Genomic DNA, 24,856 nt, shown 5'->3' on the forward strand with positions numbered 1-24,856 from the left:
ATGGCCAAAACAAACCGGACACAGGTGACTGAGTTCATCCTCCAAGGCTTCTCTGAGCACCCTGAGCTCTGAATCCCTTTTTACCAGTTTCCTCTCCTTGTATATGGTGGCCTTCATAGGCAATGTCTTGATAATCATAGCCACTGTGCTTAATATAAATCTTCATAGCCCCATGTACTTTTTCTTATTCAATTTGGCCACAATGGACATCATCTGCACTTCCTCCATTCTGCCCAAAGTACTGGAGGGGCTGCTCTCAGAAAAGAACACTATCTCCTATGGAGGCTGTTTGGCCCAGCTGTACTTCCTCACTTGGGCTCTATCCTCTGAATTGCTCTTTTTCACAGCAATGGCATATGACAGGTATGTGGTCATCTGCCACCCCCTACGTTACAGTACCATGATGAGCAAGACTCTGTGTAGTGTGTTGGCAGCTGGAGTGTGGGGAATCTGTGCCTTCAATTCTTCTATACATACTGGGCTGATGACACAACTGTCCTTCTGTGGGCCCAATGTGGTTACTCATTTCTTCTGTGAGATCCCTCCTCTCTTGTTGCTCTCCTGTACCTCCACCTACATAAACAGTGTCATAACTGTCTTGCCAGATGCCTTTTATGGAGTAGTTAACTTCCTACTGACAGTAGTGTCCTATGGCTTTATTATCTCTAGCATCCTTAAAATCAGGTCAGCAGAGGGGAAGAGGAAAGCCTTTTCCACCTGCTTTTCCCACCTCATTGTGGCATCCATGTATTATACTGCTATGTTTTATGCATACATAAGCCCAGTTGCAAGTTACAACCCAGAGAAGAGTAAATTGGCTTGTGTGCTCTATTCTGTGTTGAGCCCGATCTTGAATCCCCTGATCTACACTCTGAGGAACAAGGAGATTAAACAGGCCCTCAGGAAGCTCTTTCCTTTCCATAGAAATTAAATGATACAAAACTTGGAAAGCATAGATATATGAAACTTGACCTTTCTATGCTATAAATATCAGATAACTAAATCTGTCTCTGTCATTCTAACAAAAATGCTTAGATATGTAAAAATGCAATTTAGAGTTGATGAATAGAGAGGTATAAACAAACTATCATGGGAGATAAGAGCAAAGAAAGACCACACTCAGGCTATGGTCATCTAGGAAGTCTAATCTCCAGGTGATCAGAGACAATGAAGTGCTCACTCAAGGAAAATAACCAGGACTCCAAAGATGAAAACATGAGGAAGAATGATCAGAAAAGGTAGATGGAAGCAAAACCTATGTGATAAGATAAAGAGTAGAAGGAAATGATATAGAGAAGGCAAGGTAGAAGGGTTATCTTGGGGGATATGTTATTGATATATGAAATATTTTGAGAAATATTAATTGAAGGGATATAAGGTGAGCCTTTGTCAGTACACTGAAAAGTGGAAAATTGTCACACAAAGATGGAAGGGAGGAAGAAAAAGAACAACTACATACATAAAGATAAAAAAGAAAAAGATGTTCTTCCTGAAGAGTGGTGAGGTGACTACTCTGAGGAGGAAAGATCTGCCTGCCCTTCTTGAAATGATAAAGGAGAAGCACAGAAACTGTCAGATGAAAGATGATTTAGGAAGGATCAGAAAGGGATAGTGGTTCCTATCGACTCCCTGTTAAGGGGTAAGAATTGGCTATTTTTCAAACTGATAACAAAAAGGTTGTTATCAGAGGCCTGTGGCTCTGCGACCAATACAAAACAGAAAATCCTCCAATATTTTTCCAAGGAAATGATTACTAACCACTCCTGATTATTTGCATTATACAAATAAGGTCATTATAATGAAAGCATTACCAAAAATTATAAAGTCTTTGATGAGACACTGAAGATATGAGGCACAATTGTTGTTTTCATCATTTTCATTTCTACCCATTAAAAGTTTGGGATGCTGAAGAAGGAAAAAAACATTACTTGAGAAAGAAGTAGTTGGCTTAGAAGACAGTGGGACTGGGATTTCTGGACCATGGCAGATTCCTGGCCTGGAATGGAGTCCTCCTAATAAACGTTTGCTGTTGTCTGCTGTCTTGGGTATCAGCTTTACTCAAACTACATTAGAGTAATGTTTTCAGTCATAGGTTAGGAAAGATATTGATAGAGAACTTCCAGAGTAAGAAGCCCAGGATGGGGAAGAGCCCGGAATCCATGCCTTATAAAGATTCATTGAAGTAGAGGGCAGTTAGGTGGCTCAGTGGATAAAGCACTGGTCTTGGACTCAGGAGGATCTGAGTTCAAATCTTGCCTCAGACACATAACACTCACTAACCATGTAACTCTGGGCAGGTCACTTAACCTCAATTGCCTCACCAAAAAAAAAGAAGAAGAAGAAGAAGATTCATTGAAGTAGAGATATTTATCTTGCAGAAGAGAAGATGGCAGGATTTATATGATTGCTGTCTTCAAGTGTTTTACTATCTGTCATGTGTATGAGAGATTAGATTTGGCATCTCTGACCTAAAAGGGCATATTAGGGGCAATGTGTAAAAGGTTGGGGAAAAAAAGCAAATTTAGATTTGTTTTTAAAGGGGATTCTAATATTAGACTTATCAAAAAGTAGATTATGTTGCCTTGGGAAATAGTGGATTCCTCCCTATTGAAGGTCTTCAAGAAAAGGTTGGGTGATCATTTTTGAGGGTACCATATAAAAAGGTTACTTTCTCAGGCATGACTTGGATTAGATGGATGTTGGGATTCTTTTTATCTCTAAAATTTCATGATTCTATAATATCAGGCTCTTCCTTCTGTGAAAGGAGTTAGATGTTCTGAGGAGAAATGTTTCTCATGCTCCTTCAATCAGGAAGCACATTTGGAAAGAAACTTTGAGCACACTAGATTTCCATTCATCAGCCTCTCATCCTTCCCTGAAAGCTGGAAACCTGAAACCTAGAGTACAGAGATTCAATATCTGTATTCTCCACCATAAGGAAAGCCCTTACTTGGAGTTATTTTTGAAAGGTAGCCATGCATCCATTCGGCACTCCTTTGTTCCTGCCTTACTTGGTGTTGAGAAACCTAGGACAAAGAGAATTAATATCATGCTCTCCAGCAGGGAGTCACTGCATTATCTAGAGCAGCAACTTCATGGAGGCTCAGTATACCCAATCCTGGGGTTCTAAATTCTCTATCAACTCTTGGAAAAATTAATTGTAAATCTTTGATTATCTTTACTCCAAAAACAAAGCTTGGTACAGTAATTTCTCTCCCATTGTTCTGACTCCTCAATCCTAGCTATCCTATAATTCTGCCTCAGGCACAAATTGTATAGGCATACTACTTCCATTCAAATGCATAATTCTACTCTAAAAATACTCGTCTGTTCCTCCCAGATTCAAGTCTAAATATATTCACAAAAGTCCAGCCCATTTCATTATGCCTTTGCAATATTTTTTCTATTTTCCACATACTCCCATAAATCCTCAGACTTTTGCCTGCCCTTTCACTGGGGCTATCCTGCAATTTAAAAATAACTCTTTAACCTGGCCCTACTCCAGGCTACTTACCATTCCTTAATCCCATTCAAATCTTCCCACAGTCTTTCTGTATAAAATATCAGTCCTGCCCCCATTAAATTGCTCAGATTCTTAAAATCTGGCCCACTTGTATTGGTGTCAAAAATAATGCAGACTCACTGGGAGTCTCACCTAACCTAACCAGTGTTTTAATAAACTACTTGGACTGAAAGAAGGCCTGAGTGGTTGAATTCTTTCAAGGCAACCCAAGCCCTTTGCCCTTGCATTTTGGGGTTCCCAAAACTCCTAGACTGAAACAGAAAGGATGTTAAGAGGCATCTTCCCTGCCCCCTCATTTACTTAGAGGTTAAGTGAATTGCCTGAGGTTGCATAACTAGTAACTGGCAGAGCTAGCATTTGAACTCAAGACCTAGAACTCCAAATTAGAGAAACAAAGCAAGTTAGAATTAAAGGGACCTTGGAGTCTATCTCATCACATTGATGTTTTACTAAGAATCGGCTTCCAACAAACATAACAAGTTGTCATCCAGTCTTTGTTTAAAGAACTTCAATTGGTCAAGTGAAACTTCCACAAAGATGGAGCTCATAATGCTCCTAGCAAAGTCAATTACTTCATTATAATCTTTCTGGGTTCACCCATCATTGAAAGTTAAGCTCTCCCGTTTTTTTTTTGCTCCCATATTTTTTGCTACTATATTAAAGCTCTTATCATCTCAGCATTTCCACAATTCCTGAATCTGGATCCTCTGTTACCAAAGCCAGCCAAAGAATCTGAAAGATTGAATCTCAGAGGGATTCTGATGGAGTAAATATATGTTAACTACATTAGCCTCCTTAGACTGAGAAGATGGTGTAATCAGAAAGAGGGACAGAAGTAGAATGTAGAAAGTTGCCGTCACTGAAAACCACAGAGATCTTGTACTTCTCCAGACACTTCTCGTAATAGAATGGAAGTATGTAGAAAATAATTTAATGCACACACACACATACACCTATTTGTGTTTAATGTAGCCACCTCTAGGAGGGAATTTACATGATAATTTTGTTGTATATTTGGAAGATATAGTAAGTTGTGCATAGTAGATTTAGTTTCATGTATAATCATCTTTTTATTGTACTGTTATGAAAATCTTTGTTTTATTCCATAAATTAAAAAATAAACTTTTATAAAAAGTATTTTTTTTAATTTTTTTCCATATGCTTTTGAGTTGAAAATTTTTTCTCCCTTTTTCTCCCCCCCCCCACCCTCCCCAAGATGGCATACAATCTGACATAGGCTTTACATTTACATACCCATTAAATTTATTTTCACATTAGTGAAGTTGTAAGTAAAAATTAAAACCAATAGGAGGAACCATCAGAAAGATGAAACAAAATTCAACTTAAAGTAAAAATAAGTGACAGCGATTCAACTTCCATAGTTCTTTCTTTGGATGTGGACAGCATTTTCCATCCCGAGGTCTCTGGCAATGTCTTAGATCCTCGTAATGCTGAGAAGGGTTCAGTTTAACATTCTTAGTCATTGCATAACGTGGCTGCTATTGTGTACAAAGTCCTCTGGGTTCTGCTCACTTCACTCATCATCAGACCATAAAAGTCTTTCCAGGTTTTTCTGAAGTCAGCCTGTTCATCATTTCTTATAGAACAATAGTATTCTATTACATTCATATACCACAACTTGCTCAGCCATTCCCCAATTGATGGGCATTCTCTCAATTTCCAATTCTTTGCCCCCACAAAAAGAGCTGCTATGAATATTTTTGTACATGTGGGTCCTTTTCCCATTTGTAAAAAATATTTTTAAAAATTTAAAAGATGAGAAAGAAAAAAGGGTCCAATACTACCAGATCTCAAAGCTTACTACAAAGCTGTAATCATCAAAAATAGTTTGGTACTGGATAAGAAATATACAGGTTGATCAGTGAAACAATAGTCTTGTATGCTTTGTACAAAGGGACATATAAAAGGACACTTCCCCTCTTCAGTTAGCCAAGTAAGAATTATCATCTTATTGTTGCTCTTCCTTCTCAAAGAGGACCAATGACATCAAAAGGGTGATATCTTAACTTGCAAATGAACTGGATGGGAGTAAGGCAGAGCTCCTGTGAAGTCGTCAGCCTCATTCTCTTCTCCAGAGTCTTAGGAGGCCAGTGGTGAGACAAAGGTCATGATTAGATGGCCCAGGATGCAGTGGGTGACCTTGGATTTTCTAATTTAAGGTCTTTCCCAGATCTCAGTTAGTCTGAGGTGCACCCATTCAGTGAGTAAGGGCTAATTTAGAATTGAGACAAAAGATGGCTCAAATTATCATCCTAAAGATCTGTCTGAAAGGAAAAGGCTCAGAGTTTCTGGGTAGAACAGATAGCAATCACTATTTTCACACATTCTAAACCTAGAAAGCCTAAACAATTAGCCTTAAGGGGGAGGAGGTGGAGGGGCAGAAGGAGGAAGGGAGGAAGGGGAAGGAGGAGGGGAGAAGGAAAGAAACAAGAGCCAGAATTTCTCAACTTTTGTTCTAATTGGCATGTTGGGTCCCCAGAGGTCAGCTACTACTATTCTCAGATAACAAGGTAGACAGTTAAAACAAAACCTCCTAAGCACCTGGTCCATTCCTTCCCACAAATACAGCATCCATAGGAGGAGTAGGCTTAAACTTAGACCAGAATAGTAGTGAGGCACAGGAGTAAGAGATAATGTGTGACAAGGTTTAACTCACATCACCTCCCTGGAAGTCCTTCTTTCTTTGCAGAGACCTCATTTAGAATCCTTGTTATTTGTCCTCCCTTCTTGAAGAGGACCAGTGTCATCAAGAGGGTGAAGTCTTGACTTGCCCTTGAATTGGATGTGAGTGAGGCAGAGCTATGTAGAGTTGTTAGCCTTGATTTCTCCTCCTCCAGAGTCAGTAGCAAGACTCCTCTGGAGTCCGGTGGCAAGACAAAAGTCGTCAACTGGCAAGGGCCCAGGCTGCATGGGCAACTTTGTCCCTCAATCAGTCACAACCTGAACCAAATGAACTTATATCAAGTGGCTTAGAGTTTCTACCAGGTAACTTTGATGTTGAAGATTTAGGGGTGGACGTTAGGTCAGTAGTCCTTACAGGACCAGGCCATCTAAGCAACACCTTAGTGGGCAGAAATATGGAAGTCATTCCTTCCATTTTCAGTAAAACTGCTCAGGAACCTTCCTAGATCAAGTGAAAGATGGTTTTTTTGTGCTTGGATTTAGGAATCTGCCTCCTTGACTTCAGCCTTCAAGCAGCCTCCAGAATGTGTTTGGCTATAGTGGGGGCAGGTCTCTCCATTTCTGACACACATCCACAACTTCTTCTACCACTTCCCCAATGAATGCCTTAGAATTGTCTGAAGCAGTGATGAGGACATTGTGAGATACCAAGGTGCCAGTAATAGACCGGGTTAGCTGTTTAATTGCAGCCTTAGGGAATGCTGATTGGCAGTACATTTCATAAGGACTTTTCTTGAGATAAGGAAGAAACCAGAATTTCCTCTTCTGAATTTCATCCTTGTGCTTTTCTCTTTCCTTTCTTTAGTTTCTATCTTCATCTTCTTGCCTGCAAGAGGAAGTGATGACGAATCTTCCCTTCCAGTGTCTGTTAAATCTAGTGCTTCCTGGCCCTGGAGCTCCAAATCTTCAGCTGCATCCTCCTGGGAGGCCCTGTTTCCTTTCCAGTCCTTCTCCCAGGCAACATTGGGAGACTGGGCAGCTCCGGGGACTAGATCAGGGGTGGCAGCAGCAGCAATGACCAGCTCTGTCCAGCCTTGTCCTGGGATGACTCACTGGGCTTCTCCATCTCAGCCCCTTCCTGGCGGAGGACAGTGTGGAGACTTTCCACCAATCCAGGAAAGCAGCTGGATCCAGGTTGCCAAGAGAATAGACTTCCTGCAATGATTGCTCCACAAAGATGACACCCTGAGGAGCCTGTGTGTACATTCTATGTGCTAGGCAGTGTGCTGAGTGTGAGGAGTACAAATAAAAGCAAGAAAGACAGTCCCTGCCCTCAGTGAGCTTACATTCAAATAAGGGAAGAGAGTATATAAAAGGGAGCTGAAAAGTATGAAGTATGTGGGAGGATGGAAGATGTCTGGAACAGAGGCATGATTTTAAGTCCAGAAAAATCAGGAACAGGGACAGGAGGGGAATGAAAACAGGACAACCTGGGCCATTTCACAAAATGGAATCTCCAGGAAGAACTCACCAATGAGAAAAGAGGGTGGGCCTTTCAGAGGGATATTACATGGTGAACAGTATCAAGAAGGAAAGGAAAACCTAGCAGGCAAGGAGGCCCCAGGAGCTGAGGGTAGTTGCTGGATGAGGTAACAGTGAAGACATGATTTTGAAGTCCATAGGGCCAGCAACATGGCTGAGAACGGAATGAACACAGACAAGCTAGGGCTCTTCACAAAATGGTTGCTTTAGGAGGAACTCACCAGGTCATACAGCAAAATTGAGACTGAATCCCATTCCTTTGACTCCTGATTTACCAAACCACAGTGTTTTTTCTCTTATTGATCAAATTTTTGGTGGTGCATCAAATTGAACAGTTATAGCCTTGGATGTAAATATACTGAATTCCTGTCTGTGGGATAGTGGAAATACTGAGAACCAGAATACCTATGTCCAAACCCCAACTGCTTACTATGTGTGTGACTTGGCAAAGTCACTGAATAGCTACAGTCCTAAATTTTCTTATATGATTGGTACTGATGATTACTAAGGGCTTTTGTAGTTTTTAAAGGTATTATACGATTAAATAGATGGATGGATGGATGGATGGGTAGGTGATATTGCCTAGAAGAAAACTTCCAATGCCAAAAAACAAACTTAGATTTAAGTTCAGGATAAACTGTTTGCCATAATTTGGATTTTTAGTACTCAAGTGAATCTATCAGCTCGTTAGTATGGGTACTCTTTCCAATGATGGCACCTACAACTTCTCTCCATGTTCTTCAAACCTGCTCATATTCAATTAAAATGCCAGGGAGCTTTCTATAGATTGATATTTATGTGAGTACTAATTTAACAAACAATCACTTGTTATTCCTTGACCTTAAAACATAGTAGATCACTTTCTTGGGTAGCCATGCCTATTTTTGATGATATCTTTCCCTCCATCTTTTGTATGTATGCTCATTATTCCAACCATGCATCTCTCCATTTTGATTTCCTCAAAGAGTGTAGTATATACCATAACTTTCAAATGTATAGCATCACAGGATGAATATTGATGCCAGAATTTTTTTTTCAGGGAGAGATTAGAGTCATTGAAAGTGCTATATGATTTTCTAAATACAATCCAGTCTATATTGTTCTAGTCATTCAATTCTATACCCCATTCATTGTCCATAAACGTCTGGTTATATCTTAGTATATAGTCAGGGAAGGGTTCCAGGAGGAAGTAGAATTGTGAGTATGCCCTTGAATTTCAGTAGATAGGTGAGGAACCACTGGGGAATATCACAACAGTTACCATCCAAGAGACACAATGTACAACACGCAGCAATGACACAGAGGTATAAATGACCATAGTGTGTTTGGGGTAGGTAAATGAGTAAATTGGACTAGCTGGAGTATAGATTTTATGTAGGAAAATGAGGATTAAGAATGTACAATTTATGTACTAAAGACCAACTGTGAAAGCATAAAATGATGTTTCTTATTACAGGTTATCTAGGAAACATTGGAATGATTGTCAGGCAACTCTAACAGTGGCGAAACAAAAGCAGCTGTCATCAGGCAAAGAGGCTGTAACTGCATCACTCTTTCTCAAGGGTCATTTAGGAACATTTGGCATGTAAGGCCTTCAGGAGAGCAAAGTTTACAGCAGAGGGCCCACCACAAATTTCACTTCTTTTAATTACTCCTTTAGGGCCCACTTATAGTAAAAAATATATATATATATATTGGACAGTTCTCCCAAGTGTCTTCACTGAGGGTGGAGAAATCTGTCACAGATGAATCACAGATTCAGGGGGGGAGATGCTTAAATATGAGTTGGCAGCCTCCTCTATGTCCTATTTATGGACTTTCCTCAAAGTAGTGATGTCATGACATTGACTTCAACTTACAGCTATATCTGCTTTAATGGTTAACAAGGAAAGGTCTTCAGGAATCCAAAATATGGAGGAGACTTATTCAGAGGTACATGTGAGTTTACCTGTCTAGATTCATACTATTGGAAGTATATGTGAGGAAAAAATGTCACCATCCCAGCACATTTAATTTCTGTCATTGTGTAAATCAATCTTTATGTGTCAGAAAGCATTTAGTTCTAATGGTTTGACCAATGTACAAACATTTTAATGGCTTTTGGAGCCATATTGAAATGAAAGCAAAATATTTATGTTTAAAATGCAAATAATAGACCTAATCAGGAAAATTCAAGAGAATTTAGGGTTCTGGGTTTTCATTTCAGACCTCAATGTTAATGAATAGTTGGCAACCACATTGTTTGCTATCTTCTTGTTTCTTCTTGGACTGCCTTTGCCCCTGGGCTCAGTGTAATACATGAATACATTGTGCAACGAAAAGAGGAGATCTAGCCTAGGTATAAGAATATTTCTGATCTAATGTTAGCTCTCAGAATAATTAGCTTGTGACTTTGGACAAGACATTAACTCTCCTCAGATCTCACTTTCTCCATCTGTAAAGTCATTAGGCTGGTCTAAAGTTCCTTCCAGCTCTGAAGATCTATTGGTAAGCCACAAAATATTCTGATCCTGTTTCCTGTTTCTGAAATAACTTACTATAATAATATCCTTCTCATGAAAATAAAAGAATAGTTTACAGATTAATCACAAGATATCTGTGGAAGAACTCCAGACTCCTTAAAGGCAAAGGTAAGCATTTGTCATTGTCATAGAATCACAGAATTACCAAAGTTAGGGGAAAGGTTACCAGAGGTTATCCAGCCCCATCACAGTTGAATCTGGAATACCCTCTGCACCATCCGTGAGAGATTGTCATCATCCACTTTCCACTTAAAGATCTCCAGTGATAAGGAACTTACTCTCTCCAGAGCAGTCCATGTCATTGTTGGGCAGATTTAATTACTAACAGGTTTTATTTTATATAAATAATGGCACAAAGATATATTTGATGACAAATGGGTGAAATGAATTGTTGGTACAATAAACTATTATTCAAATTAATCCCTTTTTTAAATGATATTAAAAATAAACTCTCCAGGGAAAGTCCCTTCCAAAATAGATTCCTCATTTCAGAACAATGGGAATATAGCTTCTGCAGCAGGAATGATGATACAAGAAAAGATGGATTTTCTTGCATTTGTAATAAGTATTTTCACTGGCTGACCCCCATGCCAGAAATCCTCATTGTCCTCATCTCCATCTCCTAGCTTCCCACAGCCCTAGAGCTTCAGGTCTCAGCTAAAGTGCCACCTTCTGCAAAAAGCCTTTCCTAGTCTTGTTCAATCTTAGTGCCTTCCCTCTGAAACTGGCCTCCAGTTTCTGCTGTCTGTACCTTGTTCATATATAGTTATGTGTGTGCTGTCTCCCCTGTTAGACTGTGAGCTTTGCAAGCAGGGGCTTTTTGCTATTCTCCTAGCATTTGGCACATAGTGCCATGGTGCCTGGCGCATAGTAGGTGTTTACTAAATGCTAGTGACTGACTGGAATGAAGAAATGTGGAAAACACAGTTTATTTCTGCCTTGTCATCTCTCCTTGAATTTTTTTTAGCAGTTGTATTCATTATATATTTCTTCAGTATTTCTATTTGTAATGTAGGCATATATTATTAAACTACAAAGGTAAAATGTGAATTGTATCTTGCTTACCATTGTATTTGTTAATTCTGGTTAACAGTGTTGGGGGAAAATAATGCATTGTAGAGTAAAAGAGATTAATTCGAGTATGCCTTAAATTTTTTTTGAGTCAAAACAAAATTTATTAATATGTTAAAATTTTTTAATATTTACATAGTACCTTTCAAAAGGAAAAATGCGATTATAAATTAAAATGTCTTTCTTCACTAGTAGCAGAACAATATATTGGTACCTGGAAAGATTTAATGCCAATTCCCTTCATATCTCTAAAGAGAAAGATGTGTGTTATTTTCTGAAGGAGAAATGACTGGCCAAGAGACAGCAGAGTTTCTGTGGTCCTTGCATTTTGATCTTTTTCTTAATCAGGATATCCAAGGCTATTTGAACCTTTCCATGCTATCACAGTGAATTGGTTATTTTTCAAACTAATTGTTCCCTGGATAGGGACACCTTCCTGTCAATTTGTTCATTAATGGTTTCCTTTGTTCCATACTCCTAAGTCCCTTTAGGACAAGATTCCTTGCATTTACATCATAGATCTAAGTGAGATCTTAAAGAAAGATGTCTTTTGAAGGATAGTTCATAACCAAAAAAAATTGTTTTATTGTAGTTATATTGTATTTAGTATATTCACACACATATTTATATATTTTATATGTGTATATAAACTATTAATATGTACATACATATATGTATGAAACGTATATATGATAGATGTATTATATACATGACAGAGGGAGAGAAAGGGAAGGAGGGGAAGGAAAGAGGGGTTAGGGGACAGAGAGGAAGGGAGGGAAGGAGAGGGAGGAGAGACAGTGAGATGAGGGGAAAGGAGAGAGAGAGAGACAGAGAAAGATGGAGAGAGAGTTGGGGGGGAAAGAGATGGGGAGAGACAGAGAGAAGGATTTTTTTTTTTTGCAGAAGGAAATGAGAAGAGCCAGAGTTTTATTTCATCTAGGTCCTGCCATATTTCTTTTTATGTTTCATTTTCTTATTTCTCATGATGCTATGATTTTTATTACATTTATATGTCACAGTTTCTTCAAACATTTCACAATCATTGGATGTATAGGAGAGTTATAGAACTGTTAGCATTTACAGAGCATCTTAAGGCTTGCAAAGTGCTTGACATACTGTCTCTTATGATCTCATGGTTTATCCCCTCACCTTTTTTTTTGCTACAATTAATAAGGTTCATAGAACTATTTCTGTACAGAAAGATCTTCCTCCCCACCCCCATTTCTAATTTGATGTATAGGACCTGATCCTGATAGAAACTAGGTCAAAGGGCATGAAGAGTATTATGAGTCTTGTTCAGTATTTCCAGATTGCTTTGCAAAAAGATTGAACCAATTCAGATGCTCCACAGAAGGATAATAGAGGATCTGTCTATCCATAGACCTACCAATTTGGAATTTTATCATTTTTAGTACCAATTCCCTGCATATACTGTTGTTCTAATTTTTATTACTAAGTTGTTTTAATTTTTATTATTAAGATTCTATGCACATGACTTCTTGTGGTCACTGATGATTTATATTTTATTAAAACATATGTATCTTTTTATGATTTTTCTTGATACGACTATACCAGTTTCACTATTCTGACTCTTACAAACCTGGTTGTTCACAATAAATAATTATAGCATTTTATTTGCTTTTGTTTTGCATCTATTTGTGGGGGAGATTTTTGATTTTGTCCTGTGACTCCCCTATTACTTTGTTTTATTGGGGAGCAGAATTACACATTGAAATAATGAGGGCTTTTCTTATAGTCCATCTTTAAGCTCTATTTTTGGAAATATTTTATATACGACACGGTTTTATCTGTTCTTTGAATGCTTATATGTTCAGTTTTCAATTCCCTGACTCTGCGTTTTTATATGAAATCATATTAGTGTCATATTTAATTTCTTCTTCTTAAAGAGTTTCTTTAAGGCTTTCTATTTCTAGCTTTCCCTGTTTGGATATTTTTAAAAATTTTGTGGTTTAGTGAAAAGAATACTTTGAGTCAAAAGACCTGGGTTCATATCTTGCCTCTGACATTTGATACCAGTATGACATTGAGCAAGTCAGTGGTTTCATGGAAATCATTATTGGTCACAGTTGTAAAGGACAATTGATAAAGAGACAGAGTTTGATGGCTTACTTTTAATCCAGACACTCTATGCTCTCTTCGTTATTGATATTTAACCCTTCTCTGATAATAGTCTTGGTTATCTAAATTTTTAAATGTCCATCCTTTTAATTTCTTGTTTTCAGAAACTTCATTTTGTCTAGAAGCTGATTTTTTTCAGATTACAGAATCTGAGAACTGGGTCAGACCTTAGAGGCTACTTCAGAACACCCAGCACAGTGTTTCGTAGTAGGTATTTGATAAATGCTTGTTAGTGGATTAAGAGTTGAAATTTTCGTTGTTGTTCAGTCATTTGAGTCATGTCTGACTCTTCATGACCCCATTTGGGGTTTTCTTGGCAAAGACACTGGAGTGATTTGCCATTTCCTTCTCCACCTCACTTTACAGATAACGAACTGAGGCAAACAGGATTAAGTGACTTGCCCAGGGTCACACAGCTGGTAAGTGTCTGAGGCCAGATTGGAACTCAGGAAGATGAGTCTTTCTGACGCTAGGCCTGGGACTCCATCCACTGTACCACCTAGAAGCCCGATAGTTGACTAGCATCTGATTAAAACATTCCATGTACAATATCCCTGACCTGTGGTCAGGGACCTTTAGGGAAAGACCCCTAGTAAGGGAGTGAAGCTGAAAAATATTATGAAATAAGTCTGGAAAGGTGGTAAGAGTCCAATTGTTCAACATCATAAACACCAGGCTTAATAAAGAGATTTATTTTCTCCTCAAAGCAAAGGGTAAGCACCGAAGGTTTTCAAGTAGGACAATAACATGGAGAAGGTCGTAGAGATGTGATGTGCATATATAATGATCATATATTCTTAATTAGCTTGAGGCTGTCACGAAAGTAAACACTGATTAGAAAGTCCTTTGCCTAAAAAAATTCACAAGTGTCTGAAAATCATTGTTTAGTCTTAACTGGCTCAAGTATTTGAACTAAATAAAATAAACCCAACAAAGCAATCAGTACTTGAAAGAAAACTCATCAAACTAATCAGTTTGGTCAGTGATGAAATGACTGTATACATAATCACTGCCTCAGGCTTGTAAATTTTTTGAGAGTAGGAATTAACTTCATTCTTTGTATATGTATCACCACCACTTAGGAAAGTACCTGGCACACAGCAGGTGCTCAATAAATGCTTGATTGACTGATTAAAGTAATTTAGTAGCTTTGACCTCCCCTTTCTTTGGTTTTCTTGGGCATTTGATTTGTATAGAAATTAAAAGTGGACTCCAATCTCAATTTCAACCTTTACTAGCTGTTTGAGCACAGGCAAGTTCATCTCTCTTTGGCCTGCAGCTTCCTTATCTGGAAAACAGGAATAAGAACAATATATGTGTTACTAATATGTGGCACCCAGCTTGTGAGATTTGAATAAAATAATTTTTATGGACTTTAAAACTCTATATGAATGTCAACCTATTACTAAGAATGGATATTACTTCAGTTACATGCCGTATTCTTTGTCATGTATATGTAAGAAGTAAAAGGAATGAGAGGGATATCGCTGGTAAATGCAGATGGACAAAATGCCAAGTTAGAGGAACAAATGGGAAATGCAGCTTAAAACTTTTTTCTTATAGAAGTGAACTTTTTTTTTCCTTTTAGTTATGGCTATTTCAATTATAGAGAAGTGGTTACTATAAACAAGGGTGTTTTTTTAAAGCCAAAAGAGAAAATATGCTTTATTTAGTCTTACATGAGTTCTCCTTTAAGCCAGAAAGAAAGATATATTATTATATATTACACATTTATTATGAATAATTTTCCTCAAGATGCCTATCAGAAGAGCAAGTCCTTATTCTTATTAAGAAGAAAAAACCCAGCATAAGCAGTTATAAATTTTCACAAAATAAAATTGGAATGCCACTTTCCTCATTTGGTCGTGAACATCATGAAAGCAGTGACTATATCTCATTTTGCCTTTGTATCTCCTATGCCTAGCATGGAGTTTTGCTCAAAATGGATGCAAATTAAATGTTGAATTGAACAGAGAAATTGAAGTATGAACAGTATGTAATTAAAAGCTATTCCCAAAAAATTAAATGGAAGAAGGTAATAATTATCCACAGATCTGTAACTACTTTTCAGAGTTAGAGAATTATACTTCTGCAAACAGAAGACAACTTGGGTGGGAAGAAGGGAATGGAAAGGTAGGTATGTGTAGTGGTTACTGTCAGGATTGAGCAATGCTACAAAGATATCACTGGACAGATTCTCCTCCAATCTCTCTTTAATGACAAAGTAGCCATGAACAAAAGAGGAAATTATGTGGGTTAATATAGTAAGAATTTAAAAGAGAATGCAAAAGAGGCTCAAAAATCTTAATTGTTAGATATTTTAATACTATAATAATAATAATAATAATAATAATAATAGTTCACATCTATAGAGTATTTTAAGATTTGCAAAGTCCTTTTCATACATCATCTCATTTGACCCTCATAGTAACCATGTAAAGTAGGTCTTAATATCATTCCCATTTTACAGATGTGAAAAGTCAGGCTTAAAGAAGTTAAGTAAATAATTCTAGCTCACAAAAATAATAAGTGTCTGAAGTGGGATTTGATGATAAGTCTCCTAAACCTAGTATTCCACCATGCAGTCTTTCAAAAGATAGCAGTGACACTAAGCATGTCTGAAAATCATGTTAAAATTAACCATCACAATATGAAGTTAAGAGGTATTCTATGGGAAGATAAGCACAACTACAGTTGCTGAGAATATTCCAACTCTATAATGTTCCTAAAACAATGACACATATAAAATAAAAACAGCATTAGCCTTAAGTCAACATTTTTAATTTCCTTTTCCAGTTCAAATGCCAAATATTTGTAGTTCAGAGACAAAGCCAGACCAGGATTCACAAATATCTGAGTTTGTATCCAGATTTAGACATTTACCAGCTGTGTTACCCTGGTCAAGTAACTTAACCTCTGTTTGTCTCAGTTTCCTCACATGTAAAATAGGGAGAGTAATAGCACCTACTTCCCAAGGTGGTTGTGAGGATCAAATAGGATGATAATTGTAAAGTGCTTAGCACAGTGCTTGGCACATAATAAGCAATATGCAAATGTTAGTTCTTTATTGTCTTCATAATCATCATTGCTGTCATCATTATTATTATTTATATAGCTCATGAAGCTACCCAAAGTTCAAGGATCTCCTGCCTCATTCAGAACTCTACCATATGGATGGCTATGATCAACGAGACACAGGCAGTTCAGTTCATCCTCCAGGGATTCTCTGAACACCCTGAACTCCAGATCCCCTTATTCGTTTGTTTCTTCTCCTTGTATATTGTGGCCCTCACAGGCAATGTCCTGATCATCGCAGCCATCATATTCAACTCAAGCCTCCATAGCCCCATGTACTTTTTCCTTTTTAACTTGGCTGCAATGGACATCATCTGCACCTCCTCTGTTCTTCCCAAAGTACTGAAGGGGCTGCTCTCAGAAGAGAACACCATCTCCTATGGGGGCTGCATGGCCCAGCTCTACTTTCTCACTTGGTCTGCATCATCTGAGTTGCTTCTGCTCACTGTCATGGCTTATGACCGTTATGTGGCCATCTGCCATCCCCTACATTATGGCACCATGATGAGCAAGACGCTCTGTAGTGTATTGGCATCTGGAGTGTGGGGTCTTTGTGCCTTCAATACTGCAATACATACAGGTCTGATGATTCGCCTGTCTTTTTGTGGACCCAAAACTGTTACTCATTTCTTTTGTGAGGTTCCCCCTCTCTTGCTTCTGTCTTGCAGTTCTACATATGTAAACACAATCATGATAGTCCTGGCAGATGCCTTCTATGGAATATTGAACTTCGGGCTGACATTGGTTTCCTACTGTTTAATTATCTCCAGCATTCTAAAAATAAGGACAACAGAAGGAAAGAAGAAAGCATTCTCTACCTGCTCTTCCCATCTTATTGTGGTGTGCATGTATTATACTGCTGTGTTCTATGCCTACATAAGCCCAGTCTCAAGCTACAGCCCAGAAAAGAGTAAACTGGCTGGTGTGCTATACACCATGTTGAGCCCCACCTTGAATCCTCTGATCTATACTCTGAGAAACAAGGAAGTCAAACAAGCCCTCAGAAAAATCCTCTCTTTCTTCAAAAACTAAATGATGCTGTAAGAAATGACAAAAGGGATGGTTTCAGAGAAACTGTGGAAGGCTTGTATCAACTAATGCAGAGTGAAATAAGCAGAATCAGGAGGATACTTTAGACAATAACAGCATTTTAGGGACAACAACTTTAGTAGATTTAAGAATTCTAATCTATGTCATGACCAACCATGATTCCAAAGGATTAATAAAGGAACCATGCTACCTACCTCTTGAAAAAGAGAAGATGGATTCAGGATACAGAATGAGGCATATAGCTTTGGACAAGGACAATCTGGATATTTATTTTGTTTGGCAATGAATATTTACTACAAACATTTTGCTTTTTTCCCCTAAAACTGAGGGGTGGGTGAGAGGAAGAGCAGATAAATTATTTTTAATTGAAAAATTAAATGAAAGAGTGAAAAAATCAAATAACTATAATCTTCTTCTTCTTTGATGATTGTAAACTCCTTGAGGGTAGACTATCTTTATTCTTGTCTTTGTATACCTAGTCCCTTTCATAGAGTCTACCAGTTAATAGGTGATTAATAAATTTTCATGAATTGAATTGAGATAAAGGGACTAATATGAAAATGGATATTCCCATCCAAGTCCTTACATAGATAAGTCTATCTTTCACTTCCTGAGAAAAAAAATATGGGAGCAGTTAGGTGGCCCAGTGGATAGAGCACTGGCCCTGAAATCAGGAGGACCCGAGTTCAAATCCAGCCTCAGACCAAACACTTGACAGTGGCTGTGTGACCCTGGGCAAGTCACTTAACCTCAACTGCCTAAAAAAAAATAAAAATACACTAATATAAATGGAATTCAGGGATAGAACATATGAGAAGTGCAAGCAAACACCTGTGGAAAAGTGGAGCCAAGAAAGACAATACTCAGTTTCAGGGAATTGGGAGTGACTACTTACTCTCCAGAGGAATAAAGATTTCCTTGAAATAAAAGAATAAGTGCCTCAGAGAGAAAACAAAGCAACGATAAGGAATCTGGAGAGACTAAGGGGGAATCACAAACCACATTAAAACATTGGAAGTTGGAAAAAATATGATAAAGACAAAGAATGGAAGGACCATTGAATCTTCAGAAACTTTTTATAAAGGAAAGGTCTAGAACTTTTGGAAGGTCAGTCAGTCAGTCAAATAATATTTACTAATTCCCTACTATATGTTAGGCATTATTCTAAGTGTTGAGGAGTTTCTTGTATTCTAAGGAATTACGATGTGTTCTTTTAATTATGGACAATGTTGGAAATGAAACCTCAGTAAGTCAGACCTCCATTTAATAGACTTTCACCCTTTCTCCAAACTCCTGTAATCTGGAAATCATAAGCAAAGAGACACATGGCTTATTCCTTCAAACAAGCAGCCAAAGCCTACCTGGGGAGGAAACTATGTAGAACTCAGTAATCCATTCATCATCTTTGCCTTATGTCTTCATTTCATGCCCAGAAGCCAAGAGAAATGAGTTCTGTCTCTATCAAGGAGTCAGTGACCTTGTAGAGTCATAGAATCCAAATCAACAAGGTTATGAATTACAGCTTAAACTCAGGGGAGAAATAATTTAATCTATTACTAATTTAGGTCTAGAGATAGAACATGCTATAGCAATGTATCTCCTGTTATATTGGCTCCTCAGGTCTAGTCATCAATTATTCCTGCATATAGTGCAAATAGAATGATAAAACTCCCTCCTCCCCACACTCTCATCCCTAGTCTTTTCAAACCTACTCCTACCCAGTTAAACTACAAACAGTGACTCACCGATAGCCTTGCCTATTCAATTATGCATATACTGAACTATTATCTTTAGCTCCCCATATATATCCTCAAACTTTTCAGTCAATAATTCTTCCACATCTCACCTTGACAAAAATGTGGCTCTACTACTGAAGACACTGCATCTTTTTCAACCTATTACACAAGTGGTCATTCTTCATTCCTCTAAACTGACAGGGTCAAGAGGGACATGATATATTTAGGCCTGGAAGGGATACTGAGGGTCATATAGTCCATCTACTAATTTCAAAAATTATGGCCAAATAACTGACTTGACCAAAGTAAAAAATCCATTAAGCAACAGAGCTAGGATATAAATATTCAACAATATTTCCACTGCAGAGCGACACACCTGGTCTTTACTCCCTGATTCCTCTTTCAGACTATGTGACAGCATGATTCTCAATGACCTTCCTTCTACTGAGGTTCATTAAAAAGTTTTACCATACTTCCTTCTTGATTCTTATTTTTACCTATTAACTCCACATTCGTTCTCAACTTTTTATAGAATTTTGTTTGTGGTTTATATTCTCTGTCTCTATAACTACCAAAACAATCTCAAGGCGTATGAATTCTCCGCTGTACGTAATCTTGGCAGCATCCCCTATCTTTTCTGTCACCCAGTATGACATGCCTCTCACCAGCATCCCCACCACGGTACAGAAGAAATGGGGTAGCAAACAGTTACTGTTTTTTACTTTCTCAAATACCCCAATTTACTTCTGTATAGTTCCAATTGAGGGTTTTCCCCTTTGATTATGTCAAGCATAAATTTATCTTTTGGTAACTTCCAGTCATTTGTTTGCCCTATGATGTCAAAAAGATGACCTCCCTGATTTCCTTCTCAGGAAATAATCAACTGAACTGGATCCCAAATTGACCAGTTTCTTGAATTGAGTATAGAAGTATTCAACAGAAAAACTACCTGATCATACCTAAGCAGAAAATATGAGTTATATGCTATAAAAGATTTCCTTTTATTTGAAAATCATTGGGTGTGTTTTTTAATAAAGGGTGATAATGGCATACCTACATATAGGAAATGTTTAAAGAGACTGAATAAATTATAGAGAAAAAAGACTAAGAGTACTTCTCTCCTGAGTGACTGAATTTAATTCTAATCTTGTGAAGAAATATTATGAAGAGAATTCTTTAGAAGAAATTTTGGCTGCTATATGAGAAAACTAAATGGCTATACTTTTTGTCAGGACTGAGGAGAATTAGTAATATCAGGATAATTACAGATGATATTTCTCGCATATAATATATTGTAAATCATTATAAATACATTTGATTTATTGCTTATGAGACAAATTTTATAGCCCATAACCTTAGCATTTAAATGTCAAGACATATATGTCCCAGCCACAACGTGTTCCATATATGTGTGCCACTATACATGTAGGCATAAGCTACACGAATGGCTGTTTCCTTCATATACCCATGTTTCCCAATATGGTGCACGTATTTGTGAGAGAATATGCCCTGGGTTTATATTGGAAATGTTTTATTCCTACTTTTATTTCAATAAATTCTTTTTCATTGATCTAAGGGTGTCTTCTGGCTGACTAGTACAGATAAGCACATTTGTGGAGGCTCATAAATTGTCATTATGAGTGGATACACACCTATAAAATTCCTCAAATCAAAGTAGAACTTTCCAGGGGGATTTATGTGCAACACAGGGAGGGTAGGTTGGGAGGACCCAAGTGGTACAGGACTAATAATAACATTCTCCACTTCGTAAAAAAGTTATGAAGATTAAGAGCAATTAAGTATGAAAAAGGGGGAGTCAGAGCCAAGGTGGTGGAGTAAGGGGAGGGACTCACCTGAGCTATCTCAAATTCCATCCAAACAACTTTAAATAATGCCACAAAAGGAATTCTGGAACAGCAGAACTCATAGAAGAATGGGATGGAAAAAAATTACAGCAGAAGACAACTTAGAAGGTCAACAGGAAAGGTCTGTCACACAAAGCTGAGAGTGGAGCACAATTCAGTGCAGGCTGAAAAACAGCAGGCTGCACCCCAGCAAGCTGGCATGAGGCTTTGGGGGTGCTTACCTTGGTGGCAGTAGCTTCCAGAGCCCACATAAAATATCCCTGTCACACAAGTGGTCAGAAGGAGATTACAGAGGATGATTTGTTGAAATCACATGAAGGACTCTCTTGCATTACCCTTACACAGTTCTGGGTCACAGTCCCAGGGTGAGGAGAGGCAGTAGTAAAAGGGAGACCTTGGTCTTTGTTCCAGAGTAGAAAAGTGTATTTGGGGTCATTCACAGATCAGAGCACAGGCCAGGAGAATAATTGCCACTTTGGAAGAACTGAAAGCTTACAGACCTGAAGAACTAGCTCTGAAAACAGCTGCAGGAAAAAAAAATAAAAATAAAAACTTGAAGCTTGGGACAGTGGGCTTCTACCCCTTGAGCAGAACCCAATGTTAGCATAAAGTTAAAAGTCAAGAAATAGGCTAGAAAAATGACCAACCCCCCCAAAAAAAACCCCAAAGTTACTATGTCTTCAAAGGAAGATGAAAACACAAACAGAAGAAGATAGCAATGTCAAAACAGCCACGTGTAAAGAAAAATGTAAATCGGTCTCCACCCTCCAAAAAGAAGTCTTGGAAGAGCTCAAAAAAAGGGTAGTAAAAATCAAATAAGAGAAGTAGAGGTAAAATTGGCTAAAGAAATTATAAAAATGCAGGAAATGATGAAAAGGGAGTCAACAGCTTAGTAAAAAATAAAAGGGCATAAAACATACTGAAGAAAATAACAGCTTAAAAAACAGAATAGTCCAGATGGTAAAAGAAGCACAAAAATCCAATGAAGAGAAGAACTGTTTAAAAAGCAAGATTGTTCATATGGAAAAATATTTACAAAAATTCACTGAAGAAAATAACTCCTTTAAAAGTAGAATTGGACAAACAGAAAAGCAGATACAAAAAGTCACTAAAGAAAATAATTCCTAAAAATTAGAATTGGGCAAGTGGAAGCTAATGACTGCATGAGACATCAAGAAATAATAAAACAAAAACAAAATAATGAAAAAGTAGAAGAAACTTTGGAATATCTCATTGAAAATTGAAATTGAAAGATCACCTCTTGAAAGAGATCCCATAATGGAAACTCACTGAAATATTATAGCCAAATGCCAGAGTTCCCAGGTCAAGGAGAAAATATTGCAAGCAGCCAGAAAGATATAATTCAAGTATTGTGGAGCCACAGTCAAGATAACAGAAGATTTGACCACTTCTACATTAAAAATCAGAGGGCTTAGAATATGGTATTCCAGAGGGCAAAGGAGCTTGGATTACAACTAAGAATCACCTACCCAGAAAAACTGGATAATCCTTCAGGGAAAAATAATTTGTTATTTAATGAAACAGAGAATATTCGGAGCCAAGATGGCAGAGTGAAAGCAGTGACTTGCTTGAGCTCTCCCCCAAACCCCTCCAAATACTCATAAAAAATGGCTCTAAACAAATTCTGAAGCAGCAGAACCCACAAAAAGACAGAGTGAAACAAATTTCTAGCCCAAGACAACCTGGATGATTGATCAGAAAGGTGTATCCTACTGGGCTGGGAACGCAGCACAGAGAAGCGTGGGCAAGTGGGCCGCAGCAAACCTGGAGCAGGCCTCAGAGGACTGAATCTCGGGCATCTGTGGAGGTTTCCAGACTCCTCAATCCACCAATGCCAAAGCCAACTTAGAAGGTCAGTGGGAAAAGTCTGTTTCTGCCAGTGCTGAGACAGGAAGGCGGGGTTTCAGCTCCATTCCCCACGCGTGGCCCTGGGGAGAGCAGCTGCTTCCCAAGCTTCCAGCCCACAGACTGAGGGGGAATCCAGTGTCTGATCAGAGAGGGATTGCAGGGATCTCTTTGCCAGTGCTGAGGCAGGAATCTCTTGCTTTGCCCTTTGTGTGGATCTGGGTCACAGTTCTGGGTGGCGGTCCTGGGGTGAGGATGAGTGCTGGCATGGTGGAGCTTGTAATGGCTGTGGAGAGGAACCCCTCCTCACAGGATAGAAAGGAATACTTGTGGTCACAGGCCAGGAAAGGAATAAACACCTCACCCCTTATCATACCATCTTGGAAGAACTGAAAATTTACAGGTCCCTACAAGTATCTCTGAAAACAGCTATACAAACCCCTGAAGCTTGGGACAGTACACTCTCCACATTGGAAGCAGACTCTTACCTTAACAAAGAGTTTAAAACTCAAGTAATTGGCCAGGATCATGAGCAAGCAGCACAAAAAGAGTCAGACTATATTATCTTACTTTGGTGAAAAAGAAGACCAAAATATACAACCAGAAGAAGACAACAAAGTCAAAGCTCCTACATCCAAAGCCTCCAAGAAAAATATGAATCAGTCCCAGGCCTTGGAAGAGCTCAAAAGGGATTTTGAGAAGCAAGGAAGGACAGTAGAGGAAAAACTGGGAAGAGAAATGAGAGTGATGCAAGAAAATCATGAAAAACAAGTCAACAGCTTGCTAAAGGAGACCCAAAAAAATACTGAAGAAAATAACACCTTAAAAAATAGCCTAACCCAAATGGCAAAAGAGGTCCAAAAAGCCAATGAGGAGAAAAATGCCCTAAAAAGAAAAATTGGCCAAATGGAAAAGGAAGTCCAAAAGATTACTGAAGAAAATACTTCCTTAAAAATTAGAATAGAGCAATTGGAAGTAGTGACTTTATGAGAAATCAAGACACTGTAAAACAAATCCAAAAGAATGAAAAATTAGAAAACAATGTGAAATATCTCATTGGAAAAACAACTGACCTGGAAAATAGATCCAGGAGAGAGAATTTAAAAATTATTGGACTATCTGAAAGTCATGATCAAAAAAAGAGCCTAGACATCATCTTTCAAGAAATTATCAAGGAAAACTGCCCTGATATATTAGAACTAGAGGGCAAAATAGAAATTGAAAGAATCCACAGATCTCCTCCTGAAAGAGATCCCCAAAGGAAAACTCCTAGGAATATTGTAGCCAAATTCCAGAGTTCCCAGGTCAAGGAGAAAATATTACAAGCTACCAGAAGGAAACAATTCAAGTACTGTGGAAACACAATCAGGATAACACAAGATTTAGCAGCTTCTACATTAAAGGACCACAGGGCATGGAATGTAATATTCCAGAGGGCAAAGGAGATAGGATTACAAGCAAGAATCACCTACCCAGCAAAACTGAGTATAATCCTTCAGGGGAAAAAATGGTCATTCATTGAAATAGAGGACTTTCAAGCATTCCTTGAAAGACCAGAGCTAAATAGAAAATTTGACTTTCAAATACAGGACTCCAGTGGAACATGAAGAGGTAAACAGGAAAGAGAAATCATAAAAGACTCATTAAGATTGAACTGTTTACATTCCTGCATGGAAAGATGATATTTATAACTCATGAGAGCTTTGTCAGTATTAGGGTAGTTGAAGGAAAAAAATTATATGTATGTATGTATGTATAGTATAGATAGATAGATAGATAGATAGATAGATAGATAGAGGGCACAGGGTGAGTTGAAGATTAAGG

At 38.1% G+C, this 24,856-nt stretch overlaps 1 protein-coding gene and 2 pseudogenes across 1 annotated transcript; 2 read left to right on the forward strand and 1 right to left on the reverse strand.

The window, feature by feature from the left end:
- On the forward strand, nucleotides 1–931 carry LOC110213987 (olfactory receptor 13A1-like; annotated as a pseudogene).
- Nucleotides 932–6,668: 5,737 nt separating this feature from the next.
- LOC110213959 (transcription initiation factor TFIID subunit 11 pseudogene) lies at nucleotides 6,669–8,846 on the reverse strand (annotated as a pseudogene).
- A 7,753-nt stretch (nucleotides 8,847–16,599) lies between these two features.
- On the forward strand, nucleotides 16,600–17,547 carry LOC110213989 (olfactory receptor 13A1-like). Its single transcript, XM_020994568.1, has one exon. It carries the CDS (start codon nucleotides 16,615–16,617, stop codon nucleotides 17,545–17,547), a length of 933 nt encoding a protein of 310 aa, XP_020850227.1. The 5' UTR covers nucleotides 16,600–16,614.
- Nucleotides 17,548–24,856: the final 7,309 nt, after the last annotated feature.

Source organism: Phascolarctos cinereus, unplaced genomic scaffold (genome assembly GCF_003287225.1).
Source record: "Phascolarctos cinereus isolate Bilbo 61053 unplaced genomic scaffold, phaCin_HiC Scaffold_3;HRSCAF=262, whole genome shotgun sequence".
NCBI lineage: Eukaryota > Metazoa > Chordata > Mammalia > Diprotodontia > Phascolarctidae > Phascolarctos > Phascolarctos cinereus.